We start from the raw sequence: 19,662 nt of genomic DNA, 5'->3' as shown, positions 1-19,662 counted from the left end.
ACCTCCTTGGCGCGTGCGCTCTCTGGGCGCAGTCCGATGATCGGTCCTGTAGCGGCTACCGGCCGCGCAGGCGCATTGGTGCCTTCGCGCTAGTTTCCTTAGTAACCATTTGGCGTTCTATACCAGCTCAGCGGGAACCACCTAATAAAGATGGAACCACAGAGTCAGGAACCTGACCTCAAGCCGATTTACCACCGGCTGCTGAGTCCGCTGTCGCTCTTCCCCAGAAAGGCAACGCCTCCAGAGCCTCCGAAGCGCGGCTCTCCAGATGTCACGACTTTGCAGTCAATCCCGCTCGCGAAGCTGAAAGTGGGACCACTTTGCCGCCAGGTGTCCAAGAGGCTAGCAAGCAGCGGGCGGGCGGCGCGGGTAACTGCCAAGGACCGACATTGTCTCACCGAGGTTATCCTAGAGGAGCTGAAGTGCAACTGGCAGGAACCTCCAATAGAACCTATTCTGAACTATGAAAACAACCAGAAGCTGCGGAAGCGGCTGGAGTCCTACGTGCTGATCTGTAGTGAGCAGCTCTTCATACGCTACCTGCACCTTCTGGTGACTCTGCCGACCTCTAGAAAGGTCTTCACTGAATCAGCCACCCTGAGCCGGTTGGCAGTCAACCTTGCCAGGGATTGCACAATCTTTCTCACCAGTCCCGATGTCTATCGCTACCTGCTGGCAGATTTTCAGACCCTGCTGAGTTTAAAACTTACCCAGGGAAACATTTACAAGTTGCGTCCCCCTACCTGTCCCCCTGGAACTTTCAAGCTTTGTCCAATCCCCTGGCCTCACAACACCGGCTTGGACCAAGTGCCATGCTCTAGCCTCAACCTGAACTACCTTATCCAACTCAGCCGTCCATATGATTACCCCAGTGAGCCCGAATCTGATCCAGTGAAAGAGTTGAAATCCATCCCCCAGCTGAAGACTAGACAGCAGCTCCTCTGGGTGCCCTCCATGATAAAAGAAAGAGAAATTGAAGCGAGATCCTCGCAAATGGTACAACTGCCTAGCCATTCTCCTCTCAGCAGTGAGATTCGCCCCTTGCCCACCTTACCAGTCCATTCCTGGCTCCAAAGGGGCCAGTCCATGCCCTGTCTTCGTGAGGGGTGGAGTCTGGCAGAAGAGTTGGGCCTTCTTCCTCTCTCCCCTCATCCCCTCACCCCGCTGATCTTGACTTCAGAGAGTAAACCACTGCCATTCCGGGACATAGTGGCTGAGGATCTAAAGCAGAAGATGAAGATCATGACAATGGAATGGAGTCGATACTCCCTGCTGGACTCCGGCCTGCCCCCTCTCCTCGGGGTCCTTACCCGGCGCCTAAATGCCCAGAACCACATGGAGGAACTGAAGCAAATGCTGAAGAAGCTGCAGGAGGAAGAAGCCTCTGGAATGTGGGATCTCCAACCCCCAAGAATCACTCCACTTCACCCACAACCAGTCACTGTTACTTTGAAGGTACTGGATCAAGTCATAGTCCAGGTAGCTACTGTGCAACTCTCTGAAAGATATTTTTCTGACTCTTTCCAAGTTGAGGGGGCTGGAGTCCTATACAACCATCTGACTGGGGAACTAGACTGTAAAGCCATCAAAGAAATGGATGCCGATCGTCTTGTTGGGAATACCACCAAAGAAGTATACAAGGAATTGATAAGCCGAGTCTCTACTAGTCACTTCTCTTTTGAGGAAGGATCCCAAGTTGAGCCATCAGCAGATAAAGATTGGTCCTCCTACTTGGCCTCATCTTTTCTACACCAAGATAAACATATGCCAATCATCAACCATAATCTGGTTGGATTTTACACCAGAAAAAACATTCAGCAGCTGTTCCCTGAGAAGATGTCATCTCTCACATTACCCCAAAAGCACAAAAGCTGGGACAAGCGACCAAACAAGGGTGCATGGATGAACTGGACGAAATCCTCTGTGTCTACAGATGACTACTTCAAGTACCTCGCCACTCAGGAGTCAGATTTCCTCCATGTCATCTTCCAAATGTATGAAGACGAGGCTCCTGTGGAGATTCAAGCCCCCGTCAAGGAGTCCCTAGATATTCAAACCCCCCCTCCCCTGCTGCAAGATGAAGAGCTAGAGTTTGTGCAAGGAAAGTGGGATTGGAGCTCAGCGATGGAGGACAGCTCAAGACTTGGGAAGGCCAACATCCTAAACCTGCAGCATCGTCTAGAACGACTGTGGGTCATGCTGGAAGTCCCTGAACAAAGTCGGCTAGACATGGTCATTAAGTACAGCTCCAATGCACGCCTGCAACAACTACCAGCATTGATCAGGGCTTGGGAGCGGGTCCTGAAGCCCATTCAAAAGCGGGAGTTGTTGCTAGGGAGACTGGAGTGGTTTGAGCGACAAGCCTCCGACCCCAATCGCTTCTTCCAAAAGCCTGATGAAGTGCTGAATCGATTCCTGGAGGAGAATCAGTCCCGTAGCTATCTCCAAAAGAAGCTCAGTCAAATAGAAGCTTCTTTGATTTCCTTGCTGGAAAAGGTAGAGTCAGTCTTTGGGGAGCCAGTGACCTTCAAGGGAAGGAGCTATCTGGAGAAGATGAAGCAGGACAAAGTGGAGATGCTCTACTGGCTCCAGCAGCGGCGGCGGGTTCACAACCTGATCAGGGCCCAGAAAAACTTTCACCAATCGTCCATGTTCACGAGGAGCAATAGCCAGGATTTAATAGCTCCTGGGAACACTCCCACTACTCGCTAAGGGGGCGAAGTGACCCAAAACCCCTCGTCACCCCCAAATGCTCACAAAGACCTCTCAATGTCTTTGGAAGAATTATAGATTATCTTCAAAAAATTGAGATTCTTTTTCTTGATATTCTAAATAAAAGGATCCCCAAACTTGGTATTTTCACGTATGTCAACCATCCTGCGCAATACAACCAAAACCCCATATCCAATTGTCTCTTGGAGTTCGTTATAAAAGTCAGACAGAGCCAGCAGGGATCTTTAAAATAATATAGTTACTATCTCACTACATTGAATTGGCTGATTAGAGCTCCAAATCACTCTGATGTAGGCTCAATAACATAATAATACGTAGTTGCTAGGGCTCTGGAATTAACAGATGTATTAAATCCTACCTGTATGATTTAGAGTAAGTCACCTAACTTCTCTGTGAGGAGCTGGGTCCACGTTGTCTCTTCTAGTGCTTACACATTGTTGGCAGGGCTGAAATGTTCTTTATTAGATTTTTACCTGTTAACAAAAGCACTTGGTATATCAAGCTGTATACTGCAGAGTAAGTTTCCGGGGCTGGGGAGATAGCCTAGTAGTTAAGAAGACATACTGCTCTTGCAGAGGACTGGAGTGGGATTCCCAGGGCCCACATTGGTAGCTTACAAACACCTGTAACGCCAGCACCTCACACCCCTGGTCTCTGTGGACACCTGCACATATCACACAACACACAATTAAAAATAAGAAAAAGATAAAGTTTCCCTCCTACCTCCAACCCTCATTGTTATCAGTTTCTGTATTTAGCAAGTTATGTTGAGGCACCTACAAGGCGTTAAATGCTCTGTATGTTGTTTTCCTCTTCGTTCTTTTTTGATTGATTGGTTGATTTTGTTTTGGACAGAGTCTCACTAAGTAGTAGGCCAGGCTGGGCTCAAACTCACAAAGATCTATCTGCCCTCCACGGCCTCCCAAGTGCCGGGATTATTGGTGTGTACCACCACACCTAGCCTTTACTTCTTTTTCTTGTTGCTGTGACAAAATACTCGAACATAAGTCCATTTACAAAAGGGAAGGTTTGGTTTGTGCTCAGTTCCAGGGACTACAGTCCACCATGGAGGAGGGGGTATGACAGGCACAGGATATGGTGGTCACATTCCATCTGCAGAGAAAGAGGAATGCTAAATATGAGCAAGCTCTCCTCCTCCCCTCCTCCTTCTTCCCTTCTCTTCTTCCTCCTCCTCTCCCTCCTCCTCTTTCCCTTCCTCCTCCTCTTTCTTCTTCCCCTTCCTCCTCCTTTCTCCTCTTCTCTTTCTTCTTCTTCCCCTTCATTTTTTGAGACAGGGTTTCACTATGTAGCCTTGGCTATCCTGAAACTGACTATACAGACCAGGCTGGACTCAAACTCACAAAGATCCTCTGCCTCTTGAGGGTTGGGATTTAAGGTGTGAGCCACCATAGCCGGCCTTCTTTTTATGCAATCTAGGACTCTCACCGATGAAACAATGCTACCACATTTAGCATTGGCCCTTCTACTTCAATCTAATGTAGAAACTCCATCAGACATGTTCAGAGACTTGTCTCTTAGGTGATTTTAGATTCTTTCAAGTTAACCATATTGAAGATAATGCTATCAGTGAGTGGAATAAAAATAGCTCTTTTGTTCACATTCCACTTGGAATAAATGGGCCACAAACATGGCACCAATCACACGAAATAATACAATGTTAGATGGTTGTGAGTACTGTTGAGAAAAAAAATGGTAAGGAAAGGGGAAATTAAAGGCAAGCACCTTTTAATTAATGCTCCAGGAACAGCAGGTGTCCAAGCCAGTAGATATAAGGAAGAGATGAACCAGAAAAGGTCATTAAAGGTGCCAAAAGGCAGAACTGGAAAGATGGCTCAGCAGTTATGAGCACTTACTGCTCTTCCACAGGACCCAAGTTTAGGTCCTGCACATCAGATGGTTACAACCTTCTGTAACTCCAGTTCCTGGGTTCCAATGACCTCTGGCTTCCTTGAGTATCAGGAATGAATACAATGCTCATAAATTCATGAAAACACACACACACACACACACACACACACACACACAAAGTCTTTAAGAATATGTCTTTTAGGGCTGGAGAGATGGCTCAGCGGTTAAGAACACTGACTGCTCTTCCAGAGGTCCTGAGTTCAATTTTCAGCAACCACATGGTGGCTCAAAACCATCTGTAATGGGATCCAATGCCCTTTTCTGGTGTGTCTGAAGACAGCTACAGTATACATAAAATATAAAATAAATAAATCTTTTTTAAAATGTCTTTTTAAAAAATTCCAAACACAAACTAGACTATGTGAGGCCCGATAGACCATTGTAGACACTGTTTCAGAGACAGCCTATACAGGTAGGAAGCATGCATGTATGCATTATGTGCGCAAGTATTTACAGCTACACCAGTTGGAAAATGGTATTATACCTGTTTTCTTTAAGTGCCCTAGGTTCATTCAATAATACATGGCAGGTAGACCTCTGTGCATTGGAAACCAGCCTGGTCAATGTAACAAATTCTAAGTCATTCAGGGATACATCATGAGATTCTGTTTCAAAATAATTATACTTCCTATCTTTAGGACTTAATTGGAGAGTTAAACACTTTAAATTCCTGCATATGATTTTTGGAACATTACTTTTGGCTGAAATAGCCAATAACAAGGGACTAATTAAAATATAGACACAGATTACTATATAACTGGCAAAAGAGTGAAGCAGTGGGTTATGTAGAGAGTTCTAGCCTGGGCTACACAGTAAAAAAGAATATATATATGTATATATATGGAAAAATATATATGGAGAACATATATATGGAGAATATATACGTGGATAATATGTATATGGAGAATATGTATATGTGGAGAATATGCATATATGGAGAATATGCCTATATGGAGAAAATGCCTATATGGAGAATGTGTGTGTATATATATATACATACACATATATATGTGTATATATATATACATATATATGTATATATATATACACATTCTCCATATAGGCATGTATATATATATATATGGAGGGGGAAATAGAGAGTAAGAAAGAGTTAAATTCCCAGGATCTACATGAGTGGAAGGAGAAGAATGATTCCCACAAATTGTTTTTTTGCCTCTGTGAGCACAACTCACACACACACACACACACACACACACACACACACACACACACACTTCCTTTTTTCTGAGACCAGAGGCCAATTTTAAGTCCTCCATTTTGTTTTATGGACTGAATTTATCATTGGCCTGAAGCTCACCAAGTAGATGAGGCTCAGTTTTCCAACTATCTTTACCTCCCTAGCCTATGCCCAGCTTTTTGGAGAAATGCTGGAGACTGAACTCAGATCTTCATGTTTACATGGCAACCCTTTACCAACTGAGCTGTCCTCCAGCCCTGAATTTTCATATTTTGTGTGTTTAAAAGCTTTGCATTTCTGTAAAATATCAATGTCTTTTTTCTTCCCCATTTTTTTTGTCAGTATCTGGCTATGTGTCCTTGACTAGTCTGTAACTCATTGTGTAGATCAGGCTAGCCTCAAAGTTGCAAAGATCTGCCTGTCTCTGCATCCCTAGTGCCGGGATCAAAGATTCATGCTATCACATCCAGCTTGCTACATTTTTTTTGTTAAGGTTGTCATAATGAAACATTTTATTATGTGTACTTACTTTTTATTTCCTTTATTTTTGAGATTATAACATAATTGTATTTCTGCCTTCCTGTTCCTCCCTCCAAACCCTCCCATATAATTCTTTGCTTTCTTTCAAACTCAGCATCATATTTCACTATTAATGTTACATATTTATTTACATATATATGTATATTCCTAAATATAATCTGCTTGGTCTGCATTATGTTAGTTGTTTTATTGTGTATTTTTGAGACCAGGTTTCTCTATTATATAGCTCTGGCTATTCTAAAACTGGCTGTCTTCAAATTCACCGATATCCACCTGCCTCTGCCTCCCAAGTGCTGGGATTAAAAACATACACCACCACACCTGGCTGAATAATGTTGTCTATGTTTTTAGGGCTGACCAATTTAGTAATAGACAACCAGTTGGTGTGCTTTTTCTTGGAAAAAACTGTTTCTCCCTCTCTCAGCATTCCTTCATTTTCTGGTTTTTGTTTTGTTTTGTTTTGTTTTTTAAATGTAGGGCTAGGCTTTGAGGATTTCTTCTATTTACTTCAGCCTGTCTATTAGCATTGTCCTTGTTCAGTTTGTGTTTAGGGGGTCATGGTGGTGAAATTTATGAGTGTAGTTTCTAAGGTTACTAGAAGACACAGTCTCACAGAAAACACTCTAGTCCTCTGCTCTTACAATCTTTTACCCCTTTTCCTAAATATTCCCTGAGCCTTAGGTTGGGAAGTGTTTTGTAAATGTATCCATTGGAACACATCTCTATCCTACTCTACATTTTTATTGGTTGTGACTGTATATTGCTTTCCATCTTTTGCAAGGAGAAGTTTCCTTCATGAGGGGTTCAGACGACACTATCTATGGGCATAAAGACAAATGGGTCATTTGTTGCTAGGGATTATGCTGATTTAGAAAAGTATGGCTGTAAATTCTCCTCCAAGATCCATGACTTCACTAGCCCTGACTAGCCAGCTAAGTTTCCCATTCCAGACATGTTTTGCCTCTTGTTCAGTGGACCTTACATCTAATTAAAGGGTTTTGGATTATCACCAAGGTATACAAGGAATACATGCCACCACGGGAAGGAGGCATTTATGTCTTTTCCACCAACAGGGACTTACCTTCCACTTCTGAGAGGCGATGGATAGCAATAGTCTGTATTCTTCATTTCTATTTTACTTTTTTTTTGCTTTTTTTTTTTCAAGACAGGGAATCTCTGTATGTAGCACTGACTGGCCTGTAACTTACTCTGTAGATCAGGCTGGCCTCAAACTTGGAGATCCACCTGCTTCTGCCTCCCAAGTGCTAGGATTAAAGGTGTGTGCCACTGCTGCCTGGCTGGCTGTGTTTTCTTAATGATTAATTAAATGTTTATAACTTAGTGCTGTGTTAATTAATCACGGTTCTCAAAAGGAACAGAGCTTAGAGAATAAATTTATGTCTTCAAATTTATATATTTATGTCTATGTCTACATCTAGATATAGATAAAGCGATGATAGACAAACAGACAGACAAAGATCTATTAGAATGGCTCTACAAAATGTTCAACAACTAGCTTCCAGCTAGTACAGCAATGACCGTCTACCAACGGAAGGTCCAAGAATCCAGTAGTTGTTTAGTCCATGAGGCTGGATGTTTCAGCTGGTCTTCAGTGTACTCAGGAATCCCAGTGAAGGGATGTTCTTGTGAGAGTGAAGCAAACAAAGACAAGCTTCCTTTATCCATGTCCTTCATATAGGCTGCCAGCAGAAGGAACGGCCCAGATCAGAGGTGGCTCCACCCACCGGAAAACATCTGCACTAAAGATGTGTCTTCCCAAATCAAAGACCCAGATTAGAAATGGATCTTCCCACTTCAAATGATTAATTAGGCAAAAATTCCTTACACGGCACCCAGTCATTTGGGGGGTGGGGTTAGTTAATTCCAGACATAGTCAAGTTGACGTCCAAGAACAGCCATCACAGATATCAACATATTTAAGAACATCAAGAATATCTTAGAGCTAAGTGTATTGAGTGTAACAGTTTTGTCACAGCCCTAGGGAGGCAGAGGCAGATGGATCTTTGTTAGTTCTAGAACTTTGTGAGTTCTAGCCTTGTTTATACACTGAGTTCCAAGACAGCCAGGACTATGTAGAGAGACTCTGTCTAAAAGTGGGAAGGAGGAGATATCTTTTGGGGAACTGGGGCTACAGGTCAGCCAGTGATGTAATGCTTATCTGGTGTGCCGGTTTGGATTCAATTGTCAGTCTTGCAAAAATACTTAAGTGAATGAAGAAATGTCTTAGCTCTTGAGCTAGGAAAATGCTTCAGAAGGTAAAAGCATTAGCTGTGCAAGTCTAACAGCCTGAGACTCCAGAACCCAAGTAAAAGCAATAGGCCAGCCAGCTTGGAGAACATCAGGCAATGGTAGAAATAAAAGAGACCATAAACTGACAAGGTATAAGGCAAAAGCTGACCCCCAGCAATCATCCTCTAACCCCCACAGATGTGTTATGGCATGTACACACCTGTGAACACACACACAGTTAAAAATAGTCATATCTTAGAGCTGAACATGATGGCACAGGCACATGACCCAAGCACTTGGGAGTCTGAGGCAAGAGAATCATGGACAAGTTGAAGACCAGCCTGGACTAGCTACTTAGTAAGAACCTATCTCAAAAATGGGGGTAGGGTAGGCCAGGGATGGAGCTCAGACTTAGAGTCTGACCTAGTAACAAAGGCCTGTAACCTTAGCTACTTAGGCATCTAAAGGAAGAGGTTCACAAATCCAGTGTCTGCCAGGACTACAGAATGAGTTCAAGACCAGACTGGGTAACTTGGTAAGACACAAAAGTTAAAAAAAAAAAAAAAAAGACAGAAGGGTTGCCAAGAAGCTGGCCTGAGATATATAGTGAATTCCAAGTTCAACTGTAGCTATAAGGTAAAAACCCTGGGTTTGTTTGCTTGTTTTTATTTCTAAAAAGATGGCGTTGAAGGACACCTGGACCCTGAGTTCTGAGTCCTGAGCCCTGAACCCTGAGCCTGAGGCCTGAGCTCATTTCACTGAATTTCCCATGCCTTTCTAGATCTATCATAGCTTTGGAGTCTTTTTTTTTTCATTTTTTTTTTTTTTTTTGGTCTTCAAATTGTCCAGTTTCATCTTTTTATATGTAGTGTTAATGGCTAAAGAAGCCATTTTATGCTAGGCATTCATTTTGGTACCTACCAGCCATTTGTCTCTGACTCCAATCCCTGGAAGAGAAGTTCCCAGTAACCCTGACTCAGCAAATCTCTCCACGCACCCAAAAGTGTACAGCTGTGACTATCTACTTGTTATGATATGACTAACTGCTTTTTTTCTGCTTCTGTAACTTGCTTACGCAGATGACCAAAGATTATTTTGAGTTGCTCCAATCACTTAACCTGGCAGAACTGAGCCGTTTTGCTCGCTTGTGTAGATATTGAAGTCCTTCCCCATGCTGCTTCTTCACAGCAACCTCAGATCTGACCCAGTAAGTCTGTTGATTATGATTGGATTGGGTCTATGGTCTTTTCCAAGGACTCTGTAACATCTTTCCCATAAAGAGACTCAAGAGCGTCCTCTAAAAGGACAAATCCATGTTGGTCTTTATTCATTCTGATTTCTCCTGCTTCATGGCTTGTTTTTTCTTACTCAATGTTTTTTATTTCTTTAACCTTTAAAAAAAAATCTCTCTCTCTCTCTCTCTCTCTCTCTCTCTCTCTCTCTCTCTCTCTCTCTGTGTGTGTGTGTGTGTGTGTGTGTGTGTGTGTGTGTATGTGTGTGTGTAGGTTTTGGATGCATGTCTTTATACATGTGTGGTGCCAGAAATGGACATTGAATACTCTGGACTAGGGTTAAAGAAGGTGGTGAGCTGCATGTGGGAGCTGAGAACTAAACCAGGGTCCTTTCCAAGAGCAGCAACTGCTCTTAATCACCAAGCTATCTCTGCCGCCCCCCAAAGTTTTGATTTTTATTTTCTCAGTTTGTCAGAGCTCTTTATATATTCAGGATCCACTACTTACTGATGATCCTGTTTATAGGTTTGATGGGTCTAATATTAATCAAATCAGTGTTTTCCCATGTTTTACCAACTGCAACATGCTTTTCACAATTGCCTCTGTTAAATCTAATTTTTCCTCAAAGCAGAGAATCCATGAGTCTTTGCTTTTGAGACAGAGTTGTCTGTCGCTGAGGCTGGGTTAGAAGTTTCTATGTAGCTCAGATGACCTCTTCTTCTCCATCTCCTCCTTTTTTGTAGTCCTGGCTGTTCTGGAACTCCTTATGTAGCTCATGATAACCTTGAACTCACAGTGATCCCTTACTGGAATTAAAAGTATGTGCCACCACATCTCAAATTTTTTAATCTTTTTTTCCTCTCTCTTTTTTAGGGAAAGCGTGAACATGGTTTCCCACTACTAAAAAATTATGTAGTCAAACTTCCCACATTTGGGGAAATTGCAGGGGTTCACACATTCAGAGTGGAAGTTTCTAATTGTAATCTTCAGGCCTTCAAAGAGTTCCAAGGCTCCTTACAGTGGATGGTGCAGGATCCAATCTCAACAGTGTCACCTTGTGACAGTGAGGAGTCATAGCAGCAGCCGACTTAATAGATTCCACTTGCTCTACCTGAAGGAGAAAACGTCCAATTAAGTGAAAGACTATGAATTGTGGGAAATTTAGAAGTGGGAAGGAAGGGACAATCCTCAAAGAGAAGTTCTACTAGCCAGCAGTCACTTAACTGAAAAACATTAAGTGATGTAAGCCGAGCACAGAAAGTCAAGTCATTGATCACACACTTGCTCTAAAGCCACTGAGCTCAGAACCTGAGAGTAAAACAATGGCTGCCAGAGTGGGGGTGGCGGAGGGGTGTGGGGGATGGGAGAGCTGGGGGATGGGGGAGCTGTGGAAAGGTGAAAATCAAAGGTTATGAAGCTTTAATGGCTTTCTTTAGGAGGTTGTGTAAGCTTCTGGATTTTTTCCCCTTTGAGAAAGGGGAATAATGGCTAATAAGTGCTGTACATTTCCACAGATCAAAGAAAATAAATCTCAAATGTTCTCATCCCCCAAACATCAAATATTTTAGTTGATACATAGGTTAATAGCTTGATTTAATCATTCTATGTTGCATCAAAAGATTATAAATTCACTTCGCACTTTACAAGATATTTAGCTATAATTTGTTTTTTTTTTTTTTTCATTTCTCTTTTGTGTATGTGTATTCGTGTGTGCACGATTGGCTAAGATTACTTTCCTGAGGATGATGCCAGCAATGCCCATTTTAATGTCTACCCTGCTCCTAGAGTCCCAACAGCAAATCAAGATACTATCCCACCAAAGTTCACTCTGTAGAACCGAGTTTAGCGACCTTCCTCAGTGTAGTGGATGAGAGGTTAAGTTAGGAACACCTTAAAGCAGCAAAGTGGAAGCTTTGCACCAGCATGCATGAGACACACTAATTGTTATGAAATACAATGCGACGGCACCTGGGGTAAGAAGTTGCCTGGCAGGCCCACAACAAGGTGTCCCCATGAGAAATCATGCCACAGGACAGACCTGGTATAAGGGAGGTTTATATGGGAAGGGAGAGGAGTGAGGACCTGGAGAAGAGGTTGAAACAGATAGAGCTATGAGGGCAGGGACAGAGAAGGACAGAAAGAGATGCCAGCCAGGAACATGGGGCAGGGTAAGAAGGGGATTGGGGGTGGAGGGCTGGAGTTTTGAGCAGTCCTTTTGGTACCTGGCTAAAACTTGGCAAGCAATGGCATCAGGTCATGAAACAATGTATTGCTAGGACCCTATTGCTAGGTCCTTATTGCTAGGTCTCTGGGAGGAGCCTAGAGGATTTGTATGTAAGCCAATAAGTATGGCTGTGTAAATGAAGCTCTGTTCCTAATCCTTCCTCAACCATATCCTCTAACCAGTGATTCCCAACCTTCCTAAGACTTCCTAATCCTTTAATACATTTCCTCGTGTTGTGGTGACCCCAGCCATAAATTTTTGTTACTACTTTATAACTGTAATTATGCTACTGTTATGAATCATAATGTAAATATCTGATATGCAGAATATTGGGACATGCAAACCCTGTAAGAAGGTCATTGGACCCCCAAATGAGTCTCAAACCATAAGTTGAGAACTACTGTCACAGACTTTCCCAGGGACCAGGAATCCCAGAGACCACGAATACATGTGCAATTAGGATAGAATTGCAAACAACTGGTTGGAAGGATAGCTGAATATTCAGGTAGGGGAGTCTCATGTTGTACCCCCTCCTTCCAAAAGAAACAGAACAGTTGATAGTCCACAAGCCCAGTTGTGATGCTTGGGTTTGTATAAGCTTGGCACTATTAGAAGGTGTAGCCCTGTTGGAATAGGTGAGTCACTGTGGGCATGGGCTTTAAGACCCTCCTCTATCCTGGAAGCCAGTTTTCTGCTAGCAGCCTTCAGATGAAGATGTAGAACTCTCAGCTTCTCCTGCATCAAGCCTGCCTGGATGCCACCTTGTTTCTGCCTTGATAATGGACTGAACCTCTGAACCTGTAAGCCAGCCCCAATTAAATGTTGTCCTTATAAGAGTTGCTTTGGTCATGGTGTCTGTTTACAGCAGTAAAACCCTAACTAAGACAGGGGTTTTATGCACTATGTATTCATTCAGATGCTGGTTACTGTGCCCAGAAAACTGGTTGCAGTGTCGACATTGTCATGATATTTGGAGCATCTCCTGTCTCGATGGTGTATAAAAACTCTTTTCCATTACCTTTGATTGATTAATAAAGAGCTGATTCATCCTAAAGATGGACAGAAGAGAATAAGAGGAGACTTCCAATTCCAGTGGGGGGTGGCAAGCAAAAAGAGAGAAGCAGAGAAGAGAAGAAGAGGAAAAAGATCAGGAGGATTTGCCAGGAGTCACCATGAGGACACACATGGAACAGAACGAGCCAGGACAAGACTCAGATTGCAGGTAAAGGACCATGTGGCTGGGAAGTAGGCAGCCATAGAGAGTTAGAATAGATGAGTGCCTGCCCAGAATTGTGCCTGCATCTTATTAATACATTTATTAGGTCTCTGAGTCATTTATTTGGGAGCTAAAATGGGCTAGAGAAGGCTTAGAAATACCCTGTTGTTACTTGAGAGCAAAAGGGTGAAGAAAAGCTCCCAGATTAACATCTTTACTGTAGTGATCTTTGGAACAGGCCCAGAACTCCTCAGGATGATGACAGTTTGGCTCAGAGGATAATAGTCCTGTACAAGAACATCTATGGGCAGGCCAGATGAAAACTTTGGATGTTATCCACCCATGTGTGTGCATGTGTATGTGTGTGCGTGTGTGTATGTGTGTACATATGCACATGTTTTCTCACTGACCTCAAACAATTAGGCTACACTGGATGATGGATGGCCCGTGAGCCCCAAGGATCTTCTTGCCTTTACCTCCAGGCAAAGAGATTACAGTGAGTGTCCCATACGTAGCTTTTTTGTTTGTTTGTTTAATGTGGGTGCTGGGGATTGAACTTATCAAGCTTGCAAGGTAAGTCTTTACCAATTAAGACATCCCTTAGCTTGCCTTGGCAGTATATGCCTTTAATCTTAGCACTAGGGAGGCAGTGAGGCAGGTGGATCTCTATGAGTTCGAAGCCAGCCTGGTCTACGTAGTGAGGCCCTGTCTTGAAGACAAGCAAACCAAAAGAACTATCTCAAAGACTTCAAAACATTCCTTCATGTATACTTTGCACACGCCTCACATAAGCACAAGCTTTCTGTGGCTTATTTTAACAGCTTTAGACAAGATACTCCTGGCAGCAGCTCCTCCAATGAGCTGAGGATAATTTCTGCCTCTCTGATCCAAACCAGTGGCTTTTTATATCTAAACAGTTAGTGGAAATTTCCCTTTTAGTAATAAAAGCCCTTCTTTCCAGTAACTCTCCAAGTGTACCAGAGGCATTTAAAAAATGCATCTTAGTTTATGATTCACTTTTTAATTCCTACATACATTTTTACAATTTGCAGATTTTTTTTCACCCTCTGTTTTCAGTTATGAGGCTGTTCCCTGGCAGCCCTGGAACACAGTGCTTAAGTGATTTAAGGTATAATCCCTTTCTTCCCACAGTTTTGTTGATTATATGTATAGATGTCTTTCATGTAGCCTAGGCTTAAATTCTCTGTGTCCAAGAATGATCTTGAACTTTAGAACTTTCTGTCTTCCTGAATGCTGGAATTACAGATGTGCCTCACCATGCTAGGGATGGTGATACACAGGGCATTTGTGAGAGCTAGGCAAGCACTATCCACTGAACTACATACATCCTCTGATCCCTAGAACCCATATATTACTGACCATCTCTTGAATGGCAATAGGGGACTCAAAGAAGAGATCACACTGCAAAGGCAGGCTCAGGAACCAATTGCCTGGGTTCAAGTTTAAGTCCTCTCAGAGCCATCTGTAAGCTTCTTTTTCCTTATCTACGAAACGGGGACAGCACCTATTTCACACGTCTGCCATGGTTAAAGGGATCTGACTTTTCCTGATAGAAAAGATCGGAGATTCTTGTTTTATTTTCAACCTAGTGTCTTCTCTCCTTACTCCCTCCCCCATCCTCCCACTTGGTCCACGTGCCTCGCGTAAATAAGCGAGCGCGCAAGCGCCAGGAATCGGTGCCCATTGGCCGCCCCAGCATTCCCCAGGGGTTATAGGGAGACACTCTGTGGTCTTTGAAGGCAGGCTCCGCCTCTGATCGCTTGATCAGCGAGTTTGTGGGTCAGTGAGTCGGGGCGAGCAGCTTCGGCATCGCTATGGCGCCCCTGCTGCAGCTTCTGTGTCTGCTGACGCTGATCCCGACTGTGACCCTGAGCCCGGTCCCCGCCAAGCCCTGGGCGGATGACGAGCAGGCCTGGAACTTGTCCTCCCAGGAGCTGCTGGCGCCCGCCCGCTTCGCGCTGGACATGTACAATTACGGCCGTGCTGCGGGGACAAGGGCCGTGCTAGGGGCCGTACACGGGCGCGTCCGCCGGGTGAGGATGTGCGGGGAGCGGGTGCAAGGTGGGGTTTGTCTTAAATTTGGGGTGATGGCCTGGACGGGGAAGGAAGGATCTATACAGACTAAGAGGAGGTCGGCAATAGTCGCTAAAGAGGATGGGGTGGGGGGCGCGAGGATGGCTTTGCCAGCCCCACCTTCTCCTCTGTCTAGGCGGGTCGGGGCTCTCTGTTCTCCCTGGAAGCCACACTAGAGGAGCCGCCTTGCACCGATCCCCTGGTGTGCCTGCTCCCTGAGACGAAGAAAACAATGGTGAGTGAAGGGGTCAGCTATTGTCCTTAGCTGGCAAGCAGCTGAAATGATGGGTCCTGTGGAGGCATTGCTTAATCCTGAAATACCAATTGGAGACCAATATTTTCTGAAAGGGTGGGTGTTTGGGTGCTGGGTGTCTGCTGCTGGCCTTCCTCTTTCACCAAGTTATGGTTGCCTTTCATGGGGCTCTCCTTTGAAGAGCTTCTAGCTGCTCTTGCTGGGACCTTGTTCCAAACTGTCCCCAGACTGTCTTCTTTCTTTCCCTCCAGCTCTGCAGTTTTGAAGTCCTGGAAGAGCTAAAAGAACACTTGCTGCTGAGGAGGGACTGTAGCCCAGTGAATACCAAGGTTACAGGTGCTGGGATAGCTCAAGGAGACTGGGATAGCCCAGACCATACTTGACTCAGAATTCAGCCTTGATTACTTCTCTGTTCCAACCCTATCCAGAGTATAGAAATGAGACTTTCCGCTCATTCCTTCCGTTGTTGGACAAGGATCCCCTGCCCCAGGTGAGAAGCCTGTGTCTAGGAGAAACAATAGCCCCTTACTCCCGTTTGCTTTCTCTCTCTCTCTCTCTCTCTCTCTCTCTCTCTCTCTCTCTCTCTCTCTCTCTTTCTCTGTGTGCCCTGTCGCTCTCTTCCCCCTCACTTCCTCTTCCCATGGTGACTTCCCTGTCTTGATTCTCCAGGGTAGAGCTCTCAATTAGTGTACTTGGCTGAACTTGTAGATGAGCACCCTTTTGCCCTCCTAGGACATTTCTGTGAAGATGGCTACACTCTTCAAGGACTTCATGACTACCTATAACCGGACTTACGAGTCAAGGGAAGGTAGGCCCCAGCCTTGTCTACACCTGTCCCAGTCAGACTTGGGCCTTCTGCTATCATGGCTCCTTCTTTTTGGTTCTCAGAAGCCCAGTGGCGCTTCACTGTCTTTGCCAGAAATTTGGTGCGAGCACAGAAGATTCAGGCCCTGGACCGTGGCACAGCTCAGTATGGGATCACCAAGTTCAGTGACCTCACAGGTGGGGATGGTGACCACAGAACTCGTGCTCATCATGAGGGCTTAAAATACTCATTCCTCTCTCCCCTGCCCATCTCTACCTACAGAGGAGGAATTCCACACCATCTACCTGAATCCCCTCTTACAAAAGGAGTCTGGCGGGAAGATGCGTCAAGCCAAGTCCATAAATGATCTCGCTCCTCCTGAATGGGACTGGAGGAAGAAAGGGGCTGTCACTGAAGTGAAGGACCAGGTTGGAGTCCCAGAAGTGGTAATAGGAGGGCAGACTACATGGGGCCGGAAGATAGAGCCTTGACTATGTCCATTGTCTTGCAGGGCATGTGTGGCTCCTGCTGGGCCTTCTCTGTCACAGGCAACGTGGAGGGCCAATGGTTCCTGAACCGGGGGACTCTGCTCTCCCTGTCAGAGCAGGGTGAGCATCCTGCTCTAGTCCCCTTGCCCAAGGCCAGCCCCTACAGAGGGCCCCTTGGAACCAGCCTTCTGTCTCCTAGAGCTTTTGGACTGCGACAAGATGGACAAGGCCTGCTTGGGTGGATTGCCCTCCAACGCCTACACGGCCATAAAGAATTTGGGTATGTGTTAATTTGGATAGGCCGGGCAGCAGGTACCACCTCTTTGCAAGAGGGCAAGAGAGTCACACAAAACTGGGTCCTGGTCTTTATGCTGACCCTTTCTGACTGAAGACCTCTTACAGTAAGTCCGTTTTGCCAGAGCCTCAGTTATCTTAACTGTGAAATGGGATATACAGTGTCCACTCTGTAGGATGGTCTCCAATGGCAAGTGACATGGTGAACGGACGTTAAGATTCTGATGCATGGCAAGCATCCAGAGAATCTTGGTGTTTTCACTTCCTGGAAGTCTATGTTCTTATCATTCTGCCAAACTAGATCGCAGCACATCTCTCTCCTGAGGGGAAGCATTAAATTCAGCCACGGGCTGCAGTGGTAGGAGGATGGTGAGCTAAGGGACTGAAGTAACTTAGGAAGGAGCCAGCCCAGGAGCCTTCAAGGGTCTGAGCAGTAGACTGTCAGAGCAGGACAAGCAGCGAGGGCAGAGGCAGCCTGACATAAGGCCTGGGCAAGGACACAGAGGTGGGAGTGCCTGTCCATGCTGATGCTGTAGCTTCTTCCCCATACCCTCTCATCGCTAGTCTGAGGAGATTCCTCAGAGGGGTGCCGGGGCCCTGGGGGTATGTAAGGAACATGTGACGTCATGTCTGTGGGATGCCTGGCGTCTTCTGTCTGGGAGAACATGAGTAAGTGATAAAGAGGAGTCTACTCATTCCCCAGGAGGGCTGGAAACAGAGGATGACTACGGCTACCAGGGCCACGTTCAGGCATGTAACTTCTCAGCACAGATGGCAAAAGTCTACATCAACGATTCAGTGGAGCTGAGCCGGAATGAGAATAGTGAGTTGGGGGCACTGCGGGTGGGTCCAGGTCGATGCTGCTGGGCAAAGTTACCAGTGGCACTGTCTTTCCCTTTCAGAGATAGCAGCCTGGCTGGCCCAGAAAGGACCGATCTCAGTGGCTATTAATGCTTTCGGCATGCAGGTGAGGTCCTGACCTCTGGGTCCCCCCATCTCTTGTCTGTGCCTTCCTCACTTTTCCCTTAAGCTGGAATCCTGCTCCCTGTTTTCTTCTCAGTTCTATCGTCACGGGATTGCTCACCCACTCCGGCCCCTCTGCAGCCCTTGGTTCATCGACCACGCTGTGTTGCTGGTGGGCTATGGAAACCGTGAGTTCCATTGGCCTCCTGCTTCCCTTACTTCTAACTCAGGCCCCAATCAGAGGCTAGATAGCAACTTCTCGGGCCTTCTGAGGGGGATCATCCTGGTAATGCCTGAGAACCTCATCCTGAACGTCAGCCTCAGCAAAACGCCCATGTGTTTTGTAGATGGGAAAGCTGGGAAGGTTGAAGGGTTATTCTAGAGAAAATCAGGTAAGTGCTTTCAAGCCTGATAGGTGCCTGAGGTCTCCGTGAGGATGGTAGGTGGGCCTTACCAGATCTTTGCTGTTGACCTGCTTCCCATTACACCGAATGCCCACTGAGGATATTTGAAGGGTGCAGTGTGTGAATCTCGAGCGGAGAAGATCCTCTGACTTCTTGTACTCTGTATTGTTCCCCAGGCTCCAACATTCCTTATTGGGCCATCAAGAACAGCTGGGGCAGTGACTGGGGTGAGGAGGTGAGTTTTGCCTGGTTGGGCCCTGACTCTCCAGCCTCACCCGTACCTCACCCTCTAACCAAGCCCCACTGTCTCGCAGGGCTACTACTACTTATATCGTGGGTCCGGGGCCTGTGGTGTGAATACCATGGCCAGCTCGGCAGTGGTGAACTGAGAGACTTGCGGGCCTGGGGCCTGATGTTGACCTCAGCGGCCCCTCCCTTAGCCTGACTCATGCCCAGGCCCCTCCTCAGGAGACAGATGTCTGAGGAACATGCACTTTGTACCTCAGGGTGAGCAGCGGGCCCTGGGCCCCTTCTTCCCTCCTTCTCATGCTTACCTGAAGTTCCTCAGCTGCATCTCTGTTGGATTGTGGTAGCTAGGAGGATCCTGAGGCTTTCATGGAAAGTCAACGCTGGAACAAGACCCCTGGGCTACAGTATGATGCGGAATGAAAATAAGCTTGTCATAAAACTTGATTTGTCTTCAGCAGGCTCTGTCTTTCTTCTTTGGTGTTCCTCAGTCTGATGCTGTACATTTTCTGGTCCCTTCCACATCCAGGAAAGTTGTAACCAGCCTTCTCTAAGAGCAATAAAAAAGTAGCCTGCTTCCCTTGTGTGGTGTGTTTAGTCTCTGAAGGAAACTGATGGGTCTTAGGGACCCCTGGTGGGTCAGGGTTGGGTAGCAGGTCCTGCCAAGGAGCTCCCTTAAGAACCAAAAGCAGGGCTGGAGAGATGGCTCAGCAGTTAAGAGCTCTGAGAGGTTCTGAGTTCAATTCCCAGCAACCACATGGTGGCTCACAACCATCTGTAATGGGATCTGATG

At 45.6% G+C, this 19,662-nt stretch overlaps 2 protein-coding genes across 3 annotated transcripts; both read left to right on the top strand.

Annotated features, from left to right (window-relative positions):
• Positions 1 to 150: 150 nt before the first annotated feature.
• CCDC87 (coiled-coil domain containing 87) lies at positions 151 to 2,712 on the top strand (the record flags this gene model as incomplete). The annotated part of the gene is made up of 1 exon (XM_080912960.1): positions 151 to 2,712. The coding sequence occupies one exon, from the start codon at positions 151 to 153 to the stop codon at positions 2,710 to 2,712; it is 2,562 nt and encodes an 853-aa protein (XP_080769086.1).
• Positions 2,713 to 15,076: 12,364 nt separating this feature from the next.
• Positions 15,077 to 19,439, top strand: CTSF (cathepsin F). Of its 2 annotated transcripts, none has more exons than XM_080913168.1 (14): positions 15,077 to 15,376; positions 15,553 to 15,651; positions 15,921 to 16,005; positions 16,098 to 16,159; positions 16,402 to 16,477; positions 16,558 to 16,671; positions 16,757 to 16,902; positions 16,986 to 17,082; positions 17,162 to 17,242; positions 17,960 to 18,079; positions 18,159 to 18,223; positions 18,317 to 18,407; positions 18,800 to 18,858; positions 19,130 to 19,439. In XM_080913168.1, exons 1-14 carry the CDS (start codon positions 15,158 to 15,160, stop codon positions 19,214 to 19,216), a joined length of 1,401 nt encoding a protein of 466 aa, XP_080769294.1. In that variant the 5' UTR covers positions 15,077 to 15,157; the 3' UTR covers positions 19,217 to 19,439. The 2 variants fall into 2 exon arrangements, with proteins under 2 accessions (XP_080769294.1, XP_080769295.1); XM_080913169.1 differs by having other exon boundaries at positions 18,938 to 19,439.
• The last annotated feature ends 223 nt before the right edge of the window (positions 19,440 to 19,662 follow it).

Source organism: Micromys minutus, assembly GCF_963924665.1.
Source record: "Micromys minutus genome assembly, chromosome: 2".
Taxonomy (NCBI): domain Eukaryota; kingdom Metazoa; phylum Chordata; class Mammalia; order Rodentia; family Muridae; genus Micromys; species Micromys minutus.
This window is presented reverse-complemented; position numbering and strand designations above follow the sequence as displayed.